The 23,888-nt window shown below is 58.1% G+C and overlaps 1 protein-coding gene across 2 annotated transcripts; it reads left to right on the top strand.

The window, feature by feature from the left end:
- The first annotated feature begins 392 nt into the window (after nucleotides 1–392).
- Nucleotides 393–22,048, top strand: HCK (HCK proto-oncogene, Src family tyrosine kinase). Of its 2 annotated transcripts, none has more exons than XM_029048678.2 (14): nucleotides 393–520; nucleotides 7,108–7,225; nucleotides 7,674–7,716; nucleotides 8,270–8,366; nucleotides 9,345–9,443; nucleotides 11,242–11,345; nucleotides 11,839–11,988; nucleotides 12,674–12,826; nucleotides 14,281–14,463; nucleotides 15,747–15,823; nucleotides 19,546–19,699; nucleotides 20,624–20,755; nucleotides 21,328–21,541; nucleotides 21,838–22,048. In XM_029048678.2, the coding sequence occupies exons 2-13, from the start codon at nucleotides 7,109–7,111 to the stop codon at nucleotides 21,528–21,530; spliced, it is 1,512 nt and encodes a 503-aa protein (XP_028904511.1). In that variant the 5' UTR covers nucleotides 393–520; nucleotide 7,108; the 3' UTR covers nucleotides 21,531–21,541; nucleotides 21,838–22,048. The 2 variants fall into 2 exon arrangements, with proteins under 2 accessions (XP_028904511.1, XP_028904510.1); XM_029048677.2 differs by lacking the exon at nucleotides 393–520 and adding an exon at nucleotides 4,431–4,468.
- The last annotated feature ends 1,840 nt before the right edge of the window (nucleotides 22,049–23,888 follow it).

Raw genomic sequence — 23,888 nt, 5'->3', positions numbered from 1 at the left:
GGGCCGAGGGGGACCCCAACTCTACCTTTATTGCCTGGCACATAGTAAGTGCTCAACGAATACCATCATCGTGATTATTATCGTTATCATTACGACAGTGTCCGCTACGTAGCGCCGAACGAACGCCGTCCAGACGGAAACAAAAAACCGAATCCCGGCTGTTGGGAAAATGCAAGGGATTCCTGGATTCTCTTTCCTGCTTTGCCTCGTCGGCTCCGAAGTTTGCATGGACTTTGTTTAGGGTCAGGGAGGGAGGGGAAACGTCAACCGCAGAAAACCGGCCCGGGAGGGGGAGGAGGGGAAGAGAAGATGGAAAAAAGTAATAAATAATAATCTCGAGGGCAGGGCTTCTTCGCTTCCCCCTCCCCCAGGGGTGTCCCAAGAAGTCCCAGGGTAGACTCGGGTGCTGAGCGTTTAGGAGAGGGTCGCGTTCTCCCCACCTCCCTCCTTTGGGGGGGCCCGTTGGAGAGGAGAGAGGAGACGTTCGGGCCTAGGAAGCCCCTCGCTCTCAGCGGTTCAGGTCAGTGTCCCATCCCGCCGGCTCAGGGTACGGATTCCCCCCACCTCTGGGAATCTGGGAAGTCCGTTGACTGGGGGGCCGGGGAGGGGTCTTCTCCTGGGTTTGGGGGTCTCCGGTGGGAGGAGGAGGAGGAGGAGGAGGAAGTGGGAGGCCCTGATTTCGATCTGCCCCTTTTTGGGGGTGAAATCGGGGAGACTGAGGCTGAATAATAATAATAACGGCGGTGTTTGTTAAGCGCTCACTACGTGCCGGACACTGTTCTAAGCCCTGGGGTGGATACCGGGCAATCGGGATGCCCCACGTGGGGCTCACGGTCTTCATCCCCATCTTATTCACTCATTCGGTCGCATTTATTGAACGCTTACATCTGTGCAGAGCACCGTACCGAGAGCTCGGAAAGTACATTTCAGTAATCAAGAGAGACAATCCCTGCCCACGCCGGTAGTGATAATAATGGTGATGGTGGTCGTTAAGCGCTTACTATGCGCCAAGCGCCGTTCTAAGCGCTGGAGGAGACCCGGGGTCATCAGGGTGTCCCACCTGGGGCTCCCACTTTTAATCCCCGTGGTACAGATGAGGTCACTGAGGCTTCACAGAAAAGTGAAGTGGCTTGCCCAAAGTCACGCAGCTGACGAGGGGCGGAGCCGGGAGCGGAACCCGCCACCTCTGACTCCCAAACCCGGGCTCTTGCCGCTAAATCATCTCCCCCAGCGTTTAGTACAGTGCCTGGCACATAGTACGCGCTTAACAAATACCCTTAAAAACGTCGGTCTCCCCCGTCCTAGGCTGTCAGCTCGCAGTGGGGAGGGAACGTGTCTGTTTGTTGTTCCGCTGGACGCTCCCAAGCGCTTAGTCCAGTGCTCCGCACACAGTAAGTGCTCAATAAATACCATCGACTGACCGTGGTACAGGGAGCAGGTTGGCGTCGGAGGAGTGGAGTGTGCCGGCTGGGCTGGACTAGACACTCCGCGAGGTGAGGCGGGAGCGGGTGAGCGGGATGTATTGTTTTCGTTAGTATTATTATCATCACGACGACTAGGGGGTAAATCAACCCAGCGACGGTATTTATCGAGCGCTTACTACGTGCAGAGCACCGTACTGAGCGCTGGGGCGAGTCCAACACAACGGCTTTTGCAGACACGCGTTCCCTGCCCCGACCGAGCTGACAGCCCGTCTGTTGAATTGTTCTATTGTCCTCTCCCAAGCCCTTAGTCCAGTGGCCTGCACAGAGTATAAGCGCTCGGTAAATACGACTGAACTAAGGAGCAGATGGGGAGGTGGAAATGAATGTGAATAAACGAGTGGTTTATCAGGTATGGCATACAATTTATTCATTCAGTCGTATTTATTAGACTTAGAAGCAGCGTGGCTCAGTGGAAAGAGCTATGGGCTTTGGAGTCAGGGCTCATGAGTTCGAATCCCAGCTCTGCCACTTGTCGGCTGTGTGACTGTGGGCGAGTCACTTCACTTCTCTGGGCCTCAGTTCCCTCTTCTGTAAAATGGGGATGAAGACTGGGAGCCCCACGTGGGACGACCTGATTCCCCTGTGTCTACCCCAGCGCTTAGAACGGTGCTCGGCACATAGTAAGCGCTTAACAAATACCAACATTATTATTATTATTATTATTATTATTGTATTTATTGAGCGCTTGCTGGGTGCAGAGCACCGGACTACGCGCTTGGAAAGGGCCATTTAAAGATGGGAACATAAATGCTGCTGAGGGGTTGGGGAAGGGGGTGACTATCAAGCGTCAAAATGAGACAACCTCCGCCCCCGCCCCCGCCCCGTCCCTCCCCCGGGGAAATCTAGGACGGGGGAGGGTCCGGAAAGGCCTGGTGGACCCGGAGGGGGAAGCCGAGGTAGCCGAGGGAGAAGCCGGAAGTGCGATTGGGGCTGTGGGCCCAGCTGGGTGCCACCAGGCCTGACAGGTCAACAATAAGGGAACTGCTTGGACGCCCTTACCCTCCCCCGCCACTTCCTGTTCTCCCCCTGTGCTAAGCTCTCGGGGCGGCTGGTTTTCTAGCCACGGGCCTGGACTCCCCCGGGAAGACCTCCGTCCCCTCGCCGAGCGTCTACTACAGCCCAGTCCTCTGTCCCCTCTCCCCCTCTGGCCTCAGCTCGCCAAGCTCCTACCACAGCCCAGCCCTCAGTCTGCTCTCCCCTCTCCCGCCTCGCCCGGCCGAGCGTCTACTACAGCCCAGTCCCCACACTCCGCTCCTCTGACCCCCTCGCCTGCAACCCCCTGCCGGTCCATAGCCGGCAGACCCCCCCCCCCCGCTCTCCCCTCCTTCGAAAGCCCTCCTAAAATCCCGCCGCCTCCAGGAAGCCTTCCCCGTCCAAGCCCTCATCTCCAGTCTCCCCTCTGCATCACCTGCGCACTTGGGTCCTTGAGCACTTGATATTCAATCGATCGATCGATCAGGGGTATCGACCGGGTGCTTACTGTGTGCGCCGCACTGTATTAAGCGCCTGGGAGAGTCCAGTATGACGAAATCAGCAGACACGTTCTCTGCCCATAGCGAGTTAGTCTAGATTTAGCCCTTAGCCCCACAAAACCTATGCCCACCTCGTATTTGGTTCTTTCCCCTATCAACCCGTCAATCGATCGATGATATTTATTGAGTGCCTACCGTGTGCAGAGCACTGTACTAAGCACTCGGGCGAGCACACCACGACAAACTTGGTGGACGTATTCCTTGCCTGCAACGAGCTGACAAGTCTTTTAGTAATTTCTTTTAATATCTGTCTCCCTCTGTAGACTGTCAGCTCTTCACTCGTTCATTCAATCGTCTTTACTGAGCGCTTACTATGTGCAGAGCACAGTACTAAGCGCTTGGGAAGTACAATTCAGCAACAGATAGAGACAAGCCCTGCCCATAACTGGCTGATAGTCTAGAAGCGGGGGCAGGGAACGTATCTACCAACTCTACTGTATTGGACTCTCCCAAGTGCTCAGTACGGTGCTCTGAACACTGTGGGTGCTCAATCGATACCATTAATTAACATTAATTAATTGATTGATTGATTGATTGGGCTGTGGTCTTCTGGAGCCGGTCTATGAAGCAGCGCGGCTTAGCGGAATAATAAGGTTGGTATTTGTTAAGCGCTTACTATGTGCCGAGCACTGTTCTAAGCGCTGGGGTAGACACAGGGGAATCAGGTCGTCCCACGTGGGGCTCCCAGTCTTAATCCCCATTTTACAGATGAGGGAACTGAGGCCCAGAGAAGTGAAGTGACCCGCCCACAGTCCCACAGCCGACAAGTGGCAGAGCTGGGATTCGAACTCATGAGCCCTGACTCCAAAGCCCGTGCTCTTTCCACTGAGCCACGCTGCTTCTCGCGGAAAGAGCTCGGGCCCGGGAGTCAGAAGGTCATGGGTTCTAATCCCGGCTCTGCCACTTGTCTGCTGTGTGACCTCGGGCCAGTCGCTTCACTTCTCGGGGCCTCGGTGACCTCATCTGTAAAACGGGGATGAAGACTGGGAGCCCCACGTGGGACGGGGACTGTGTCCCACCCGATTTGCTTGGATCCACCCCAGCGCTCAGTTCGGCGCCTGGCACATAGTAAGCGCTTAACAAAATACCAGCGTTGTGATCTTTATATTAGCCATCTGCCTCCTCGCCTCCCGCCCCTCCCCCCCCCCCCCCCCGAATAAGGAAGGCGAGAAACGTGTCACTTCTTCATTCTGAGTCCTCCCAAGGGTCTAGTTACAGGCCGGCTCACCAGGTGGGTGCCACGATAAACACCGCCGCCAGCGAATGGTGTTTGTTCAGCGCTTTCTGGGTGCCAAGCACTGTGCGAAGCGCTGGGGTAGATCCAGGTTAATCCGGTGGGACACAGTCTCCCTTTCCACGCGGGGCTCGAGAACGGGGATCGAATCCCCGCTTTGCAGAAGAGGAAACTGAGGCCCAGAGAGGTCAAGTGACTCACCCAAGGTCACACGGCAGGTAAGGCGGGGGAGTCGGGATTAGAACCCGGGTCCTCTGACTCCCAGGCCCACGGCCGGATGATAATATATTATAAATCGTTTATTGATAGTCATGTCCATCTCCCCTTCTAGACCGTGAGCTCGCTGTGGTCAGGGAATGGTCTATTACAATGATCTATTGGACTCTTCCAAGCACTCAGTTCAGTGCTCTACACACAGTAAACGCTCAATAAATACCACTGATTGTCCTCTAGACTGTCAGCCCGTTGTGGGCAGGGCACGGGTCTCCCAGCTCTGTTGTATCGGACTCTCCCAAGCGCTCCGTACAGTGTCCTGCACACAATAAGCGCTCAATAAATTATTATTATTATCAAGAGCCATCGAGAGGTTTCCGATTCCACAGCGACTCCGTGGATCTATTTTCTCCGGCACGTCCCGTCTCCTGCCCTGATCCGTAACCTTGCGAACGGTTCTTCCGCACTCCTTGTTGCTCAATAAATACCATGAATAGATACCCTCGATCGAGTGACAGTTCATTCATCCAGCGGTATTTATCGAGCGCTTACCTTGGGCCGAGCAGTGTACTGAGCGTCGGGGAGAGTCCAGTACAACGTTCCCTGGCCACAGCGGTAGCGCGGAAAGATTCCCGGCCCGTGCAAATCTGCGGGTGGAAACTGAGGCTTCTGGTCGTGGTTGAGGGTGGGGGAGGGAGATCGTTCGCCCTCCACTTTGACTTCTTCATTTCTTTTCTGGAGTTCCCAGGGTTGGATGAGAGGGGGGCCAACAAACTAGTGAGAAGCGGGAAGGGGGAGGAAGATTTTTCCACTAGTGGTCAGCAGCTCTGACCCCCGTCTCCCCCACTCCGAGCCACCCATTTCCCCTTTCTGAGCTCCAGTCCCCCATTTTTTATAAAAAAAACTGTGTTCGTTCAGTGCTTGCTATGTGTCAGGCACTGTGCTAAGCACTTCTAGACTGTCAGCCGGTGTGGGCAGGGATTGTCTCTTTTTATTGCCGAATTGTACGTTCCAAGCGCTCAGTACAGTGTTCTGCACACAAGAAGCTCCGAATGAATGGAGTCTTCGTCGCAGTCTCAATCCCCATTTTGCGGATGAGGGAACTGAGGTCCAGAGAAGTGAAGTGATTCCCCCGCAAGAAGCAGCGCGGCCTAGCGGGTAGAGCCCGGGCCTGGGTGGCAGAAGGAAGTGGGTTCTAATCCCGGCTCCGCCACTTGTCCGCTGTGTGACCTTGAGCCCGTCGCTTCACTTCTCTGGGCCTCAGTTCCCTCATCTGGAAAATGGGGATGAAGGCTGTGAGTCCCATGTGGGAGAGGGGCTGTGCCCAACCCGATTAGTTTATATCTCCCCCAGCGCTTAGAACAGTGCCTGGCACATAGTAAGCGCTTAATAAATCCCATTTAAAAAAAATGGTCACCCAGCGGGTACTTATTTATTTAAGGAGTGGTCACCCTGCAGGTAAATCAGAGGTAGGTGGTAAAATAGGCGAGACGGAGGCCCAGGGAGAAGGTTGGCGTTAGAGGAGCGGAGTGTGCGGGCCGGGCTGGACTAGATGACCGGCGAGGTGAGGTCGGAGGGGGCGAGGGGACGGACGGCTTCAAAGCCGCCGGTGACCAGTTTTCGTTTGATGTGGAAGCGGACGGGCAACCCCTGGAGGGTCTCCAGGAGCGGTGGGACCCGACCCGAACGTTTTTCTAGAAAAGTGATGCGGGCAGGAGAGGGAAGTCCGGCCCGGAGTCGGGAGAGACGGGAGGCCGGGAGGTCGGCGAGGAGGCTGATGTTTTAATCAAGGCAGGGTGGGATGAGTGATCGGATTAACGGGGGAGCAGTTTGGAAGGAGAGGAAAGGGCAGATCTGAGCCACGTTGTGAAGGGGAGACCGGCAGGATTTAGTGGCGGATCGAATGAGAGAGAGGAGCCGAGGAGAAGGCCGAGGTCCCGGCCTCGTGAGACGGGAAGGACGGCGGTGCCCTCTACGGTGACGGGAAAGTCATGGGGAGGAAGGGGTTTGGCCGGCAAGACGAGGAGCTCTGTTTTAGACACGTTAAGTTGGAGGTGACGGGAGGACACCCGAGGAGGCGTGTCCCGAAGGTGGGAGGAGATGCCGGACCGCAGAGAGGGAGAGAGACCAGGGCTGGAGGTGGAGAACTGGGAATCGTCCGCGTAGAGGTGGTCGTCGAGGCCGTGGGAGCGAACGATTTCTCCCCAAGGGAGTGGGTGTAGACGGAGAACAGAAGGGGTTACGGAACTGCTCAGTACAGTGCTCTGCGCACGGTACATGTCCAATACGTAGTATTGAGTATTGATCGTAGGCTCTCTGAGGGCAGAGACGATGTCTACTAACTCTATTGGGCTCTCCCAAGAGCTCAGTACAGTGCTCTGGACACAGTAGGTGTCCAATACGTAATATCGATTGATAGACTGTAGGCACTTGAAGCGCGGGAGTGGTTGTGCTCCTACTGTAGGGCTTGGAGTTGAGAGAATAATCAGGGAAGCCTTCCTGGAGGAGGAGGCAGAGGGGTATCGGATGGCCGCTCAAGACGCAGTCTGAGGAGCCGGTCAGACCGGAAGCAGCCGCCTTCCCCGCCAACCCCGCCGGCCCTCCCAGACCCCAGCTCTCCCCCTCCTCCTCCTCTCCGCCGCAGGATGGGGTGCGTGAAGTCCAAACTCAGCCCGGAAGACGGGGGGACCCCCAAAATGGACCCCGTCTGCGGCCCCCAAAGCGCTCACTACGTGAGAGACCCTACGTCCGGCAACAAGTGGGTGAGTGAACCTCAAAGACACCCCTCGCTCCCCGACCCCGCTCTTTTTTTATTGGTATTTATTAAGCGCTCACTACGTGCCAGGCACTGTACCGAGCGCCGGGGTGCACAGAAGCAAATCGGGTTGGATCCGGTCCCTGTCCCACGGAGGGGCTCAGGGTCTCCATCCCCATTTTCCAGGTGAGGGAACTGAGGGCGGGAGAAGGGAAGTGACTGACCCAAGTTCACCCGGCAGACAAGGGGCAGAGCCGGGATTAGAACCCAGGACCTTCTGGCTCCCGGTCCGGGCTCCACTCACTAGGCCGTGCTTCTTCTCAATTTGGGTCATGGTGGTCCAGGATGCCGGGGCTTGGGGTGGGGGTCTCCACTCTCTGAGACCCCCTCCCCGTTCGCCTGCCGGACACGGAACTTGATCGTCTCCCTCTCTTTCTCTCTCCCTCCTCCCTCAGGGGACCAATATTTGCCAGCCTCCCCCTCCCGGACCTGTGGATGGTACGTGTCGCGTCACCCGGGAGGGGGTCCCGGAGGGTGGGTGGGAGGATCATTCTTTCCAGGTGGGGCCGGACCGTTCATTCGATATTTATGGAGCGCTTACTGTGTGCAGAGCACTATGTTAGGCGCTTGGGAGAGTCCAGTAGAATTAGCAGACGCCATCCCTTCCCTCAGGGAGCCTCCAGTCTCCCCTGTGCGGAGCACTGTACTGAGCGCTTGGGAGAGTCCGACAGAGTGAGTAGGCGCCCTCTCGTCCCTCGGGGAGCCCGTCTCCTCGGCCCGAGCTGGTCAGAGCTGCCCCCGTCTTGACCCACAGAGACGGGAATGATAATAACGATGATGGTATTTGTTAAGCGCTTGCTACGGGCAAAGCACCGTTCGAAGCGCTGGGGTGCCAGTCGGGACGGTCGGGGCTCGACACAGATGAACCCCAAACCCCAGACCCCTGGACCCGGGCGGAGCGGGGTGGGGGCGTCCCGGGGGACTGGGGAGGGTCCTTCCTGCCAAGCCCCCCGAGGGGTGACCCGTCCTCGTGTCCGTCCGCCGTCGCCAGGCCCGGCCGAAGTTGTCTTAGCCCTGTACGACTACGAGGCCGTCCACGACGGGGACCTCAGCTTCCGCAAAGGAGACCAGATGCTGGTGCTGGAAGAGTGAGTCTGGACCCCCCCACCCCGCCCCCCACCCCCATACCCCCCCCCCCCCGACTTCTTCCCCCCTCGGCCCCCGACCGCCCCCCAACCGCCCCGGCCAGCGGCCCTGTGGGAGAAACTTTCCTTCATTCTTGTATTCAATCGTATTTATCGAGCGCTTACAGTGTGCAGAGCACTGGACTAAGCGCTTGGGAGAGCTCAGTGCAGTCTTCTAGACCGGAAGTCCGCCGCGATTGTCCCTCTTTAGTGCTGAACCGTACTTTCCAAGCGCTCTGCACACAGTAAGCGCTCGATCAATAGGGTTGAATGAATTGAATGAATGAAATACGAGAATAAACAGGCGCTTTCTAGCGGAAAGAGCCTCGTCCCGGGAGTCAGAAGGACCCGGGTTCTAATCCTGGCTCCGCCACTCATCTGCCGGGTGACCTTGGACCAGTCATTTGATTTCTCTGCGCCTCAGTAACCTCCTCCGTAAAATGGGGACGAAGGCCACCATCCCCTCGTGGGACGGGGACTGTGTCCAACCCGATTCACTTGTATCTCCCCACTGCTTAGTACAGTGCCCGGCACACGGTAAGCGCCGAACAAATACCGTTAAAAAAACCCCTTGAGCAAGCCCCCGGGCTGAGCGCTGGGGATAGACGGGAGAGAATCAGGCCCGGCCTTGCTCCGCTTGAGGTCTGCAGTCTAGGAGGGAGACGGGGAAGGGGGTGGGGGATCTTGTCCCCCTTCTACAGAAGCGGAAAGTGAGGCACGGAAACGCAAGGGGACTCATCCAAGGTCTCGTGACGGGCAGTTGGCGGAGGCCGGATTAGAAACCGGGTCCCCGGGCCCGTCCGTCCCATTGCGGCCCGACGTCCCCCGGGAGGCCCCGATGGAGAGGAGGAGGCCGCGGGGGTGAGCCCCCCGACCCCCCGGCCCCCTGGCTGATCCCCCGGGCCCCCGGCTGACCCTCCCCGGCCCGCTGGCCGCCCACAGGTCCGGAGAGTGGTGGAGAGCCCGCTTGCTCTCGTCCAGGGCCGAAGGCTACATCCCCAGCAACTACGTGGCCCAAGTCAACTCTCTGGAGTCCGAGGAGTGAGTGACCCCGCGGTCGAGCCCCAGGGCCCCGGGGCCGGACCCCCATCCACCGAGGGACGGAGGGAGGCCCCCCGACCCTCCCCAGCAGCCCACTCCCCGGGGGAGCGGAGGGCGCCCGCCGGAGGGGGGCTGGACATGGGGCCGTTGCCCTAGTAGCTGCTGGGATGGATGCAGGCGAGGTCGGGTCTGTTGGAGCCCCCTCCTCTTTCTCCTCCTCTCTTCCCATCCCCCTCTCTTTCTTCTTCCCTTCTCTCTCTCCTTCTCCCTTCTTCTCGCCCTCTCCCTCCTTCTCTCACTCTTTCTCTCTGTCTCCCTCTCCCTCCTTTTTTTCTCTGACCTCCTTCTCCTCTCTCTGTCCTTCCCTCTCCTCCTCCCTTCTTCTCTCTCCCTGTCCTCTCTCCCTCCTTCCTTCTCTCTCCCTCCCTCCCTCCTCTTTCCTCTCCCTCTCCATCTATCTCCTTCTCTTCTCTCCCTCTCCCTCCTTTCTTCTTGTCTTTTTCCCTCCCTCCTTTTCTCTCTCTCCTCCTCCTCCTCCTCTCTGATCTTCTCTCTCCTCCCTTCTTCTCTCTCCCTCTCTCCTCTTCTCTTTCTCTCCTTCTGTCTCTCCCCTCTCCCCCTTATTTTCTCGCTCTTCTTTTTCCCCCCTCACCTTCTCTTTCTCTTCCTCCTTCTTTCTCTCTCCTTCTCCTCCCCTCTGCCTTCTCTCCTCCTCTCTCCTCCCTCCGTTTCCCTCTCTTCCTCTCCCTCCCATTCTCTCTTTCTTTCTCTCCGACTCCTCTTCCCTCCCTCCTTGTCTCCTCTCTCTCCTCCCTTCCTCCTTTTCTCTCTCCCTCCCGCCTTTTCTCTCTCCCCTCCTTCTCTCTGTTCTTCTCTCTCCCTCCTATTCTCCTTCTCTCCTCCCACCTTTTCTCTCTCCTTTTTCTCCCTCCCCTTCTCTTTCCCTCCCTCCTTCTCTCTTTCTCTCCTTTGCTCTCCTTCTCCTCTGCCTTTCCCCTTATCTCTCCTCCTTCCTCTCCCTCCTCCTTCCTTCCCTCCCTCCGTTCCCTCTCCATCTCCTTCCCCTTCTCCCCCTCTTTCTTTCTCTTCTCCTTATCTCTCCGACTCCTCTTCCTTCCCTCCTCTCCTTCTCTCTCCCCTCCCTTCCTCCTTCTCTCGGTCCTTCTCCCTCCCTCCCTCCTATTCTCCCTTTTCTCCCTCCCCTTCTCCTTCCCTCCCTCCTCTCTCTCGTTCTCTCCTTCTCCTCTCTTTCTCTCCTCCTCCCTCTCCTCCTTTGCCTTCCCACTTCTCTCTTTCTCATTCTCTATCCCCCCTCCCCTCCTTCTGCCTCTCCCTCCATTTCCCTCTCTTCCTCTCCTTCCCCTTCTCTCTTTCCCTCCTTCTCCTTATCTCTCTGACTCCTCTTCCCTCCCTCCTTCTCTCTTTTTCTCCTCCTTCTCTCTCCCTCCATCCTCTTTCTCTCCTCCTCCCTCCCTCCTTCTCTCTGTTTCTCTCCCTCTCTCTCCATCCCTAGTCATCCTCTTCCCTCTCTCTCTTCTCCCCTTCCCTCCTCCCACGGACCCCCGATCCCTCCCCCAGGACTCCCTGGGCTTGGAGTCCCTCAACCGTCCCCTCTTCCCCTTCGGGTCCCCCCAGCCATGTCCATCTTCCCCTTTGGGTCCCTACCCCGGAGGGCTCGAGACCCTCTAGGATGGGTCGGGGTCAGGGCCAAGAGGGTGGGAGGGATCCCGGTTAGGGTAGCTTAGGGGCCCTCTCCCCCATGAAGCCTTCCCCGATTGCCGACGGGCACCTCCCCCAGGTGGTTCTTCAAGGGCATCAGCCGCAAGGACGCGGAGCGTCACCTTCTGGCCCCCGGGAACGTGCTGGGCTCCTTCATGATCCGGGACAGCGAGACCACCAGAGGTGAGACACCCCTCGGCCCCCAGGACCCCTCAGTCGCCCCTCTGACCCCTGCTTGGGCGGCCGGGATACTCTGGAAGTCACCGATGGGACTGGTTGTTGGAGTCGTGGATATTGTTGGTTCCTATGAACGTCTCCCGCCTAGATTGGCAGCTCCTTGTGGGCAGCAGTGTCCGCTCCTTCCGTTGGATGGGAGTCGCCCAAGAGCTTAGAACGGTGCTCGCACATAGTCCGCGCTCCATAAATAGCATTGGTCGATCGATCGGTCGACGGGGGAGTCGCAGCCCCCCAGACGACGACCCCCTCGAGGAGAGTCAAGGCCCGTAAGACGGGACCTCCAGGGCAGAGTCACCCCTCGCCCCAGACCGGGACCCCAGACCCTCCAGACGCCCCAGGTGCTGGGCAGAGCAGAGGGAAGGGGGTCTGAAGCTGGAGACCCCCCTCCTGAGGGATTGGAGGGTGGGGGTTCTCTCCTTCTCTCCCCGGCCCGGCGTAGGAAGCTACTCCCTGTCGGTGCGGGACTACGACCCCCAGCACGGAGACGCGGTGAAGCATTACAAGATTCGCACCCTGGACAGCGGCGGCTATTACATCTCCCCCAGGAGCACTTTCGGCAACCTGCAGGAGCTCGTCAGCCACTACCAGAGTGAGCGGCCTCCCCCTTCCCCGCCAGGACCCGGGACTCCGTTCTCCCCCGCTCCCCCCCGCCCCCCCGGGTCAGAGGGCCTGGCTCACACTTGTCCGCTGCGTGGCCTTGGACGAGTCACTTCACTTCTCTGGCCTCAGTTACCTCATCTGTCAAATGGGGATTAAGAGCGTGAGCCCCACGTGAGGCAGCTGTCCAACCCGATTATCTTGCATCTCCCCTCAGGGCTTAGTACAGTGCTTGACACAGAGTGAGGGCTTAATAAATACCGCTATTATTATTATTATCCACCCCGGTGCTCAGTACGGTGGCTATTATCGTTATTATTGTAGTTATTATGATGATGATATTTGTTATGCGCTCACTACACGCCAGACGCTGTGCTAAACGCTAGGGGAGACAGAAGATCATCAGGTCGGACACGGTCCCCGTCCCACCCGGGGTTCCAGGGAGAACGGGGACGGAATCCCCATTTTACAGAGGAGGAACTCGAGGCCCAGAGAGGTGAAGGGACTTGGCCAAGGTCACCCGGCAGGCCGGGGCGGAGCCGGGCAGAGAAGCCAGATCTCCGGACTCCCGGCTCCGCGCTCTTTCCGTCGGGGCCCCCGATACGGGTCACCGGGGCGAGGGGCCGGGGAGGGCCAGAGGAAGGCCAGGCGGAGCCCGGACCCCACACCCATTTCAGAGCTGAACGACGGGTTGTGCCAGAAACTGACGAGGCCATGCAGAGCCCCCAGACCCGAGAAGCCGTGGGAGAAAGACGCCTGGGAAATCCCCCGGGAGTCCCTGAAACTGGAGAAGAGGCTGGGGGCTGGCCAGTTTGGAGAGGTCTGGATGGGTAAGTGCCACCACCCAACTACGGAGGGTGGGGGGAGAGGGAAGAGGCCGGGAGGGGGTAAGGGGAGCTGGAAGGGGTGGGAGAGTGAGGAGATGGAGGGCGGAGGAGGTGGAGGTGGGGTCTGTCAGGTCATTGTACTTACTGAGCACCAGATAATCATAACTGTGGGATTAGTGAAGTGCTTACTATGAGCCAGGCACTGTACTATGCGCTGGAAAGGATGTAAGCAAATTGGATTGGACCCAGTCCCCTGTCCCACTAGGGGCTCCCAGTCTCCATCCCCATTTACCAGATGAGGGTCCCGGGAAGTGAAGTGACTTGCCCGAGGTCACCCGGCAGACACGGGATCAGAAACCGTGACCTTCTGACTCCCAGCGTGCAGAGCACTGTCCTGAGAGTTGGGAGAGGACGATAGAACAATAGAACAGACACACTCCCCGCCCTCGAGGAGCTGACCGTCTAGAGGGGAGGTGGACATGAAGAGAAAGAAATACAATGTGGGATGTGGGCGTGAGCGGCGTGGGGAAAGAAGAGAGGGAACGAGGCGGGGCGACGCAGAAGGGGGCGGGAGAGGAGGAGAGGAGGGCGCAGTCGGGGAAGGCCTCTCGGAGGAGGAGATGGGCCTTCCGTAAGGCTTTGAAGCAGGGGAGAGTGATAGTCTGTGGGATTTGAGGCGGGAGGGCCTTCCGGGCCAGAGGCGGGACGTGGGCGAGAGGTCGGCCGGGAGACAGACAAGTTGAAGGCCCAGGGAGAAGCTTGGCGTTAGAGGAGCCAAGTGCGCGGGCTGGGCTGTAGTAGACGACCGGCGAGGTGAAGTAGGAAGCGGCGAGGGGACGGACGACTTTAAAGCTGATGGCGACGGGTCTTGAGGAGCGGGGGAGACCCGGCCTGAACGTTTTTGTAGAAAAATGATGCGGACCGTAAAGTCTGAACCGGAGAAGGGGAGAGAAGGGGGCCCGGAAGGTCGGCGAGGAGGCTGAGACGGCCATCGAGGCAGGAGAGGAGAAGTGATCGGATTAACAGGGGAGCGGTTTGGATTTTAGCTATGCGGAGAAGGTGGGACCGACAGGATTTAGTGACGGATCGACTACGGCGGTGGAATGAGAGAGAGGAATCGAGGAGAAGGCCGAGGTCCCGGCCTCGTGAGGCGGGAAGGACGGCGGTGCCGTCTACGGTGACGGGAAAGTCAGGGGGAGGATGGGGTTTGGGCGGGAAGACGGGGAGCTCTGTTTTAGGCGGGTAAAGTTTGAGGTGACGGAAGGACCTCCGAGCGGAGACGTCCCGAAGGCGGGAGGAGATGCGAGACGGCAGGGAGGGAGAGAGACGAGGGCCGGAGAGGGAGATTTGGGAATCATCCGCATGGAGGTGGTCGTCGAAGCCGTGGGAGCGAACGATTTCTCCAAGGGAGTTGGGGGAGGGTCTTCCCTTTCCACGATCCTCCTCTCCCGCTCCAGCCACCTATAACAAGCACACCAAAGTGGCGGTGAAGACCATGAAGCCGGGAAGCATGTCCGCGGAGGCCTTCCTGGAGGAGGCCAACATCATGAAGACCCTTCAGCACGACAAGCTGGTGAAGCTCCACGCTGTCATCACCAAAGAAGAACCCATCTACATTATCACCGAATTCATGGCCAATGGTAATCCCGGGCCCCACAGCTGCGCGCCGATAGACGCGGTGACGATAATTGTCAGCCCCTCAGTCCTATTTATTGAGCGCTTCCGGTGTGCGGAGCACTGAAACTAAGCGCCTGGGAGAGGAAAGTACTACAGTAAACGGACACGTTCCCTGCCCACAGTGAATAATTGCGGTATTTGTTAAGTTGCTCACTATGTGCCAGGCACTGTACTAAGCGCTGTGGTGGATACAAGATCTTCAGATCCCACAAGGGGTTCACAGCCCAAGTAGGAGGGAGGACAGGGATTGAATCTCCATTTGGCAGATGAGGGAACTGAGGGCCAGAGAATAATAATAATAATAATAGTGATAATTACTGTAGCATTTGCTAAGCACTTACTATGTGGCGGGCACTGTACTAACCGCTGTGGTAGATACAAGATCATCAGGTCCCACATGGGGCTCACAATCTAAGTAGAAGGGCGGACAGGGATTGAACCCCCATTGTACAGATGAGGGAACCGAGGTGCAGAGTAGTGAAGTGACTGGGCCAAGGTCCCACAGCCTACAAGGGGAGGAGCTGGGATTAGAACCCAGTTCCTCTGACTCCCAGGCCCGGGCTCTTTCCGCTAGGTCACGCTGCTTCTCGCGATCCCTGCCCTCCGGGAGCTGACAATCTGTCGATCCAGTAGTAGTCTTGTTTGAGGGCTTACCGTGTGCCAAACACTGTATTGAGCGCTTGGGGGAATCCAGCCGAGTGGGTTGTCATGATTCCTGCCCTCCGGCAGCCGACCTCCCCCTCTATCATCAGTCCTAGAGACTGTAACCTTCCATTTTAGACTGTGAGCTCCTTGTGGGCAGGGAACCTGTCTTTCAACCCTCTTACACTGGATTCTCCCAAGCGCTCAGCACAGTGCTCTGCACACAGTAAGTGCTCCATACATGCCACTGTGCTAAACGCTGGGATGGACAGAAGGCCCGTACCGTTCCCCCACGGGGGACCACCATCTACCTGAGCCCCTTGGTCCAGACGAAGGGGCTGGCCCAACATCACACGGCCGTCCAGAGCCGGGATTCGAACCCGGGTCTCCAGACTCTCCGGTCCCGTCCAGGGTCCTCTCGGCTGGGCCCCGCTGCCTTCGCTACCGGTTTCGCTGGGGCTGACTGGGAGGGGCCTCTGTTCTAATTTCACTCCCGACGCTCATCCCTCATTCGTTCAGTAGTATTTATCGAGCCCCTACTATGTGCAGAGCACTGTACTGAGCGCTTGGAATGTACAATTCGCATGTCCGTCTCCTCCTCCAGGAAGCCTCCTGGATTTCCTGAAAAGCAATGAAGGCAACAAGCAGCCGCTCCCCAAACTGATAGACTTCTCGGCTCAGGTGAGTGGTCGTGGGTACCTGCTGGACTCCCCGTGGCGCTCGGCGCAGTGCTCCGCCCACGGGCAGCGAGCAATCGATCAATTCAATTCAGTCGTCTTTATCGAGCGCTCACTGCGTGCAGAGCACCGTACTGAGCGCTTCGGAGAGGACAGTCCAACAATAAACGGACACATTCCCTGCCCACAACGAGCTGGCAGCCTGGCGGGGGCGGGGACAGACATCTTTCATCAATCACCGGGATCTGTTGGGCGCTTACTCCGTGCAGAGCACTGTACCGAGCGCTCGGGTGGGTCCAGTCCAACGGAGCTGGCAGGCCCGTTCCCTGCCCACAAGGAGTCTAGAGGGGGAGCTTATTAATTGATAGTAGGTTCGACCCCTTGCCCCGTAGGAAGGCGAGCAGGATTATGGCTAAGGGGTTTCTCCTCCTCTTTGCCAGCCCCTCTCCGGACTCTGTTTCGAGGAGGCCTCACTCTGGTGCCAGGCACCAGCTTGCCCTGGTGGCCACCACCTCCTTCCCTAGTGGGTGCCACCTTCTTCCTCTGGAGGCTGGCACCTCCTTCCTCTGGCATCTCCTTCCTCTGGAGGCTGACACCTTCCTCCGGAAGTTTACACCTCCTTCCTCTGGAGCTTTGCACCTTCTTCCTCTGGAGGCTGGCACTTTCTTCCTCTGGTGGCTGGCAACTCCTTCCTCTGGAGGCTGGCACCTTCTTCCTCTGGTGGCTGGCACTTCCTTCCCTTGGAGGCTGGCACCTCCTTTTTTTTTTTTTACCATATTCCTAAAGTGTTTACTACATGCCAGACACCGTGCTATGTGCCGGGGTAGATACAAAATTGGACCCAGTTCCCCATCCCGCATGGAGCGCCCAGTCTCCATCCCCATTTTCCAGATGAGAACACTGAGGCTCAGAGAAGTGAAGTGACTGGCCCGAGGTCCCACAGCAGAAAGGAGCGGTGGTGGGATTAGAACCCAAGTCCTTCTGACTCCCAGGGCGTTACCCTATCCACTAGACCACGCTGCTTCTCTAAGAGAGGCAGAGTGACTCACCCAGGGTCCCACAGCGGACAAGCGGCGGAGTCGGGATTAGAACCCAGATCCTCCGACTCCCAGGCCCGGGCTCTAACCGTTAGGCCGTAGCGGCCCCTCCCCTCTCACTGGGGTCAGGAAGTCCATCTCCGGGATGATTTTCCTAGGCAAATGTGGGATGGTGTCAGAGACCCTCCCTCTTCTCCCCGACCGCAGAGACCCCTCCCCACCCCCCGGAAGTTGTGCAGAGGGAGAGAAAGCACAGTGAACAATCAGGCCCGGTCCACCGTCCCCTGAAACATCCTCTGACCCCCAGGAAACAACGAGCCTCCTTGTTCTCGGCCCCGCCGCTTGTCTGCTGCGTGATCTTGGCCCAGTCACTTCACTTCTCTTAGAAAAGCACGCGGCCTAGCGACTATTATTATTATTATTATTATTTATTATTATTATCATAGCGCTTACTATGTGCCAAGCACCGTTCTAAGTAGTGGGATAATAATAATAATAATAATGTTGGTATTTGTTAAGCGCTTACTATGTGCCGAGCACTGTTCTAAGCGCTGGGGTAGACAGAGGGGAATCAGGTTGTCCCACGTGGGGCTCACAGTCTTCATCCCCATTTTACAGATGAGGGAACTGAGGCACAGAGAAGTCAAGTGACTTGCCCACAGTCACCCAGCCGACCAGTGGCAGAGCTGGGATTCGAACTCATGAGCCCTGACTCCAAAGCCCATGCTCTTTCCACTGAGCCACAGGTGTCCCCCGTGGGGCTCACAGTCTTCATCACCATGTGACAGATGCGGTCACTGAGGTTCAGAGAAGTGAAGTGGCTTGCCCAAGGCCATACAGCAGACGAGTGGCAGAGGCGGGGGATTAGAACCCACCTCCTCTGACTCCCAAGCGCGGCCTCTTGCCACTAAGCCGTGCTGCTTCTCTACTGGGGATGAAGCCCGTGAGCCCCACGTGGGACCACCTGGTGACCTTGTATCTCCCCCCCGTGCTTAGAACAGTGCTCAGCACATAGTAAGCGCTGAAGAAATACCATCCTTCTCTAAAGCATTATAGGTGTCACACCTCCTCCAAGAGGCCTTCCCTGCTTCGGCCCTCTTTTTCCCGGCTCGCTCTCCCTTCTGCGTCGTTTGTGTACTTGGTGTCTTTGGGCGCTTAATACAGTGCTTTGCGCCCGGCAAGCGCTCAATCAGTACGATTGGACGAATGAATGAATGACAGTCCCTCTCAACTGTAAGCTCGTTGAGGGCGGGGAATGTGTCCGTTCTCTTGTTATGCTGTCCTCTCCCAAGCGCTTAGTCCATTGCTCTGCGCACGGTAAGCGCTCAATAAGTACGATTGAATGAATGAAGAAATAAAGGCGACTGAATGAATGAATGGTTCTCCACGATAGCGCGTCCCTCTGGCGCCATCTCCTGGACATTTCGTGTTACTACAGCACAGCCTAAAGCTATTAATCGCGCTATTTGTTAATCAATCAATAAACGGTATTTATTGAGCGCCTACTGTGTGCAGAGCACTGGACTAAGCCCTTGGGAGAGTCCACTACAGCAGAGCTGGTAAAGACGTTCCCTGCCCATAACCAGCTGACAGTCTAGAGGGGGAGACAGACATCCATATAAATAGTGTATTAATGAACAATAATAATAATAATTGTTTGTTTTGTTTGTTAAGCGCTTACTATGTGCCAAACACTGTTCTAAGCGCTGGGGTAGATACAAAATAGTGAGGTCGTCCCGCGTGGGGGTCACACTCTTCATCTCCATTTTACAGATGAGGGTACTGAGGCCCAGAGAAGTGAAGTGACTTGCCCAAGGTCACATAGCAGACGAGTGGCGGAGGCGGGATGAGAACCCACGTCCCCGGGCTCTTTATACGGAGCCATGCCGCTTATCTAAATAGTGCTATCTGTTAAGCCCTTACCACGTGCCAGGCACTGTTCGAAGCGCTGGGATCAAGATCATGGGGTTGGACCCAGCCCCTGTCCCACCTGGGACTCCCAGTCTTCATCCCCATTTTACAGATGAGGGAACCGAGGCCCAGAGAAGTGAAGTGACTCATCCAAGGTCGTCCAGCAGACAGGTGGCGGAGCCGGAATGAGAACCCAGGTCCTTCTGACTCCCAGGCCCGGGCTCTACCCACTGGGCCGTGCTCCTCATCCGTAGATTAATGTTCATAAGGGTTGTGGGGTCGGGATTCCTAGTTGCAAAGCGCTGTGCTAAGCGCTGGGGGAGACGTTAATCTCCTCAGGCCGGACCCACTTCCCCCCACCCCATCCAGCGGGGGTCCCGGGCTAAGGAGGAGGGGGAACGGAGACCGTAGGCTCGTTCTGGGCAGGGGACGTGTCCGTTTATTGTTCTCTTGTCCTCCCCCAAGCGCTCAGCCCAGTGCTCGGCGCGCAGGAAGCGCTCCATAAATACGACTGGCCGCATGAATGAATGACTGAATGACACCTAGCGACGGTGGTATTTGTTAGGCGCTCACCGGGCTAAGCGCTGGGGAGACCCGGAGGGTCAGACCTGGCCAGGGGGTGATAGCTGGTGTTCAGGGGAGCCTCGGCTCTCAGGACGGGCCTGGGGTCAGAGGTCGGCCGGGCCGGGGGTCGGCCGAGTCGGGGGTTGGGGAGGTCAGGGGTCAGGGGTCGGTGGGGCGTCTCCCCCGGCGGTGTGGGGATGTATGTGACGATCAGGTGGCGGAGGGCATGGCCTTCATCGAGAAGAGGAACTACATCCACCGAGACCTCCGCGCCGCCAACGTCCTCGTCTCCGCCGGCCTCGCCTGCAAGATCGCCGACTTTGGCCTGGCCAGGATCATCGAGGACGACCAGTACACAGCCAGAGAGGGTGACGTGATCCCCCCGCCCTCGCCGCCTCCTCCTCCCCGCTCCTCGCCAGCTCCTCCCTCCTCGCTCGTCTAGTCATTCGATCGTATTTATTGAGCGCTTACTATGTGCAGAGCACTGTACTAAGCACTTGGAAAGTACAGTTCAGCAACAGATAGAGACAATCCCTGCCCACAATGGGCTCACGGCCTAGTTCATTTAATCAGTCGATCGTATTTATCGCGCGCCCGCCGTGTGCAGAGCGCTGTACTTAGTGCTTGGGAGAGAGTCCACTGCCGCTCCCCCGCCCCTCTCGTCCTCCCTTCATAATAATAATTAATAAAAATGGTATCTGCTAAGCGCTTCCTATGTGCCGAGCACCGTTCTAAGCGCTGGGGTCGATACAGCGTCATCAGGTGGTCCCGGAACGTGGGGCTCACGGTCTCCATCCCCATTTGACAGATGAGGTCACTGCGGCCCAGAGAAGTGAAGCGGCTGACCCCAGGTCACCCGGCTGACGAGTGGCGGAGCCGGGATTAGAACCCACGACCTCCGAGTCCCGAGCCCGAGCTCTTGCCACTAAGCCACGCTGCCTCTTCTTCATCCTTCCTCCTCCACCCCCTCCTCCCTCCGCAACTTCATGCCCCCCACCGGCTTCCTCCGTTCCCCTCCCGTGGGCGGCCTCGTGGGTAGAACCCGGGCCTGGGCGTCGGAAGGTCGTGGGTTCTAATCCCGCCTCCGCCCCTCGTCTGCCGCGGAGTCACCTCGGACGAGTCACTTCTCTCCTCCGGGCCTCAGTTCCCTCCTCTGGATCGAGACCGCGAGCCCCAAGGGAGACGGGGACTGCGTCCGACCCGCTCTGCCCCTCTCCGGCCCCGGCGCTCAGTACGGTGCCCCCCAAGTTCTCGACGTGTACCCTAATGGTGCTTATCGCCGCCCGTTGCAGGCGCCAAGTTTCCCATCAAGTGGACGGCCCCGGAGGCCATCAACTTCGGCTACTTCACGATCAAGTCGGACGTGTGGTCCTTCGGGATCCTGTTGACGGAGATCGTCACCTACGGCCGGATCCCCTACCCGGGTAGGCGGTTGGGGGGCGTCGGGGCGGACCCCGGGGGCATCCTCTCCCCACCCATCCCTCGAAGCCTGGGCAGGAGCAGAAGATCTTTCTGGGAGCTCAAGTCTCCTTTGAGCTCCACTTTTATTTTGGGGAGGAGCAACGCGGCCTAATAGGCAGAGCCCGGGCCCGGGAGTCAGAGGGTCCTCGTCCCGGCTCTGCCCCCGTCAGCTGGGTGACCTTGGGCCGGTCCCTTCCCCCCTCCCGGCCTCAGTTCCCGCCTCTGTAAAACGGGGATGGAGACCGGGAGCCCCACGGGGGACGGGGACCGTCTCCCACCCACTTTGCCCGTATCCGCCCCCGCGCTCAGTACAGCGCCTTCCCCGTAGTAAGCGCTTAGCAGATACCGCAGCTATTCTCATTATTACGAGCCCCCCACCCATCCGGGTGGGAGAATCCTCTCCCGCTCCCTTCCCGCCGTTTTACAGAGGGGAAACTGAGGCCCAGCCAGTCGGGAAGCCCCGGGGGAGGAAGGGGGAGCAGGAGACCCCACCTCCCCGCCAGAAGGCGAACCGGCCGGGTCCCCCCGCTCGCAGGCATGACGAACCCCGAGGTCATCCGGGCCCTGGAGCGGGGCTACCGCATGCCGCCCCCGGAGAACACCCCCAAGGAACTCTACGACCTCATGACCCACTGCTGGACCAAGAGGCCGGAGGACCGACCCACGTTCGAGTACCTGCAGAGCGTCCTGGAGGACTTCTACACCGCCACCGAGGGACAGTACCAGCATCAGCCCTAGCCCGGCCCCCGGTGAGGGGGAGCCCCCCGCCCATCGCCCCGGGACCCCTCCCCACCTCCCCCGGACCCCCGGGTCCCTCGGCGCCGGCCCGCCTTCGAGCTCCCGCAGAGGGCCCTGGGCGACGTGACCTCGGGCGAGTCGCTTCACTTCTCCGGGCCTCGGTTTCCTCCTCTGGAAAATGGGGATGGAGACGGTGGGCCCCGTGTGGGACCGGGGACCGCGTCCAGCCGCATTCACTTACTGTCGCCTCAGGACTTAGAACAGAGTAAGCACTTTAAACCCACACCGTTACTCTTTCTGAATGCAGAGCACTGTCCTAAGCGCTTGGGAGAGACCCATTGACCTAGTCGACGCGTCCCCTGCCCCGGAGGAGTTTCCAGTCTATCGGTCGATCAATAGGGCTGATTGAGAAGCAGGGCGGCCTGGTGGGCAGAGCCTGCTGGGGGTCCGAAGGACCTGGGTTCTCATCCCGGCTCTGCCCCTCGTCCGCTGTGTGACCTTGGACCGGTCACTTCACTTCTCCGCGCCTCGGTTCCCTCATCTGTCAAACGGGGATGAGGACCGTGAGCCCCGCGTGGGACGGGGACTGCGCCCGACCTGCTGACTCTGTATCCCCCCAGCGTTTAGAACAGCGCTGGCACATCGTAAGCGCTTAACGAATACCATCGAAGAAACGAATAAATAAAACAAATAAATAATTTAAAGAAGCAACTACTGGGAGAGTCCGATGATTAGTAGATTGAATCACTACCCTCAAAGACCTTACAGCCTGCAACAGTCAAGTGTAGTATTTATTGAATACCTACTGCGGGAAGAGCACTGTACTAAGCACTTGCCGGGGGTGGGGGGGGAGTTAATAGAAATCAATAAACACGATCCTTGTCATATTGTCATTATTTGAATACCCAGGGGGTGGGAAGAAAGAAGAATTGGAGGAGGGGGTGGTCCTGACTTCTTGATGGCTGCCGGTTTTCATTCTAAAGGGCCTGTTTTGTCCAATTCCCAAGTAAGAAGCAGTGTGACCCGGTAGTTAGAACCCGGGCTGGGGAGTCAGAAAGGCCTGGGTTCTAATCCCGCTCCACCCTTTATCTGCTGGGTGACCTTGGACCAGTCACTTCTCTTCTCTGGGCCTCAGTTCCCTTCTTCGGCAAATGGGGATTGGGCCCGTGAACCCCACGTGGGACGGGGACCGTGTCCAAGCCGAGTTGCTTGTATCCACCCCAACGCTTAGTACGGTGCCTGGCGCACAGTAAGTGCTTAACATATACTACAATTATTCTTGTAGAGCCCGGGCCTGGGGGTCAGAAGGTCCTGGTTTCTCATGCCGGCTCTGCCCCTTGTCTGCTGTGTGACCTTGGGCCGGTCACTTCTCTTCTCTGGGCCTCAGTTCCCTCATCTGTCAAATGAGGATGAAGACCGGGAGCCCCATGGAAGACAGGGACTGGATCCGACCCGATTTGCTTGTATCTCCCCCAGTGGTTAGTACAGTGACGGCCCCATAATAATAATAATAATAATAATGACAATAAATAATGTTGGTATTTGTTAAGCGCTTACTATGTGCTGAGCACTGTTCTAAGCCCTGCAGATTGTCCCACGTGGGGCTCACAGTCTTCATCCCCATTTGACAGATGAGGTCATTCATTCCAAAGTATTTAGTGAACGCTTACTATGTGCAGAGCACTGTACTAAGCGGTCGCTGAGGCACCGAGGAGTGAAGTGACTTGCCCAAAGTCACCCAGCTGACAGGTGGCAGGGGCGGGATTAGAACTCATGACCTCTGACTCCCAAGCCCGGGCTCTACCCATTGAGCAACGCTGCTTCTCTAGTAAGCGCTTAACAAATACCACCATTATTATTGCTAGTATTAGACCGTGAGCCTATTGTGGGCAGGGAATGTCACTGTTTATTGTTGTATTGTACTTTCCCAAGCGCTTAGTACAGTCTCCGCACACAGAAGCGCTCAATAAATACGACTGAATGAACGATTGAATGACTGAATGACTGAATGACTGACTGAGTGACAGCCCGCGCGCACCTCACGCGACTCCGCCCCCACCCGCGGGCGGGAGCGCGGCTCCTCGCCGCCGATTGGCCGAGCGGGGCCGGGCGGGGCCGGATCTCTCGTCTCCGATTGGTCGAGCGGGGCCGGGCGGGGCGGGACCTCTCGTCGCCGATTGGTCGAGCGGGACGGGCCGGGGGAGCGCACGAGCGCTCCCCGTCGATTGGCCGAGCGGGACGGAGCGGGGGGGAGGGGGGGGCGCGACTCCTCACCGTTGATTGGCCGCGACCGAGGGGCGTGGCCTCCGCGCTGACGTCACCGCCCCGCGCCAGTTCCGCCTACGTCACGGCGGCGAC

Source organism: Ornithorhynchus anatinus, chromosome 21 (assembly GCF_004115215.2).
Source record: "Ornithorhynchus anatinus isolate Pmale09 chromosome 21, mOrnAna1.pri.v4, whole genome shotgun sequence".
Taxonomy (NCBI): Eukaryota; Metazoa; Chordata; class Mammalia; order Monotremata; family Ornithorhynchidae; genus Ornithorhynchus; species Ornithorhynchus anatinus.
The sequence above is the reverse complement of the archived record's forward strand: the minus strand, read 5'-3'. Positions and strand labels throughout refer to the sequence as shown.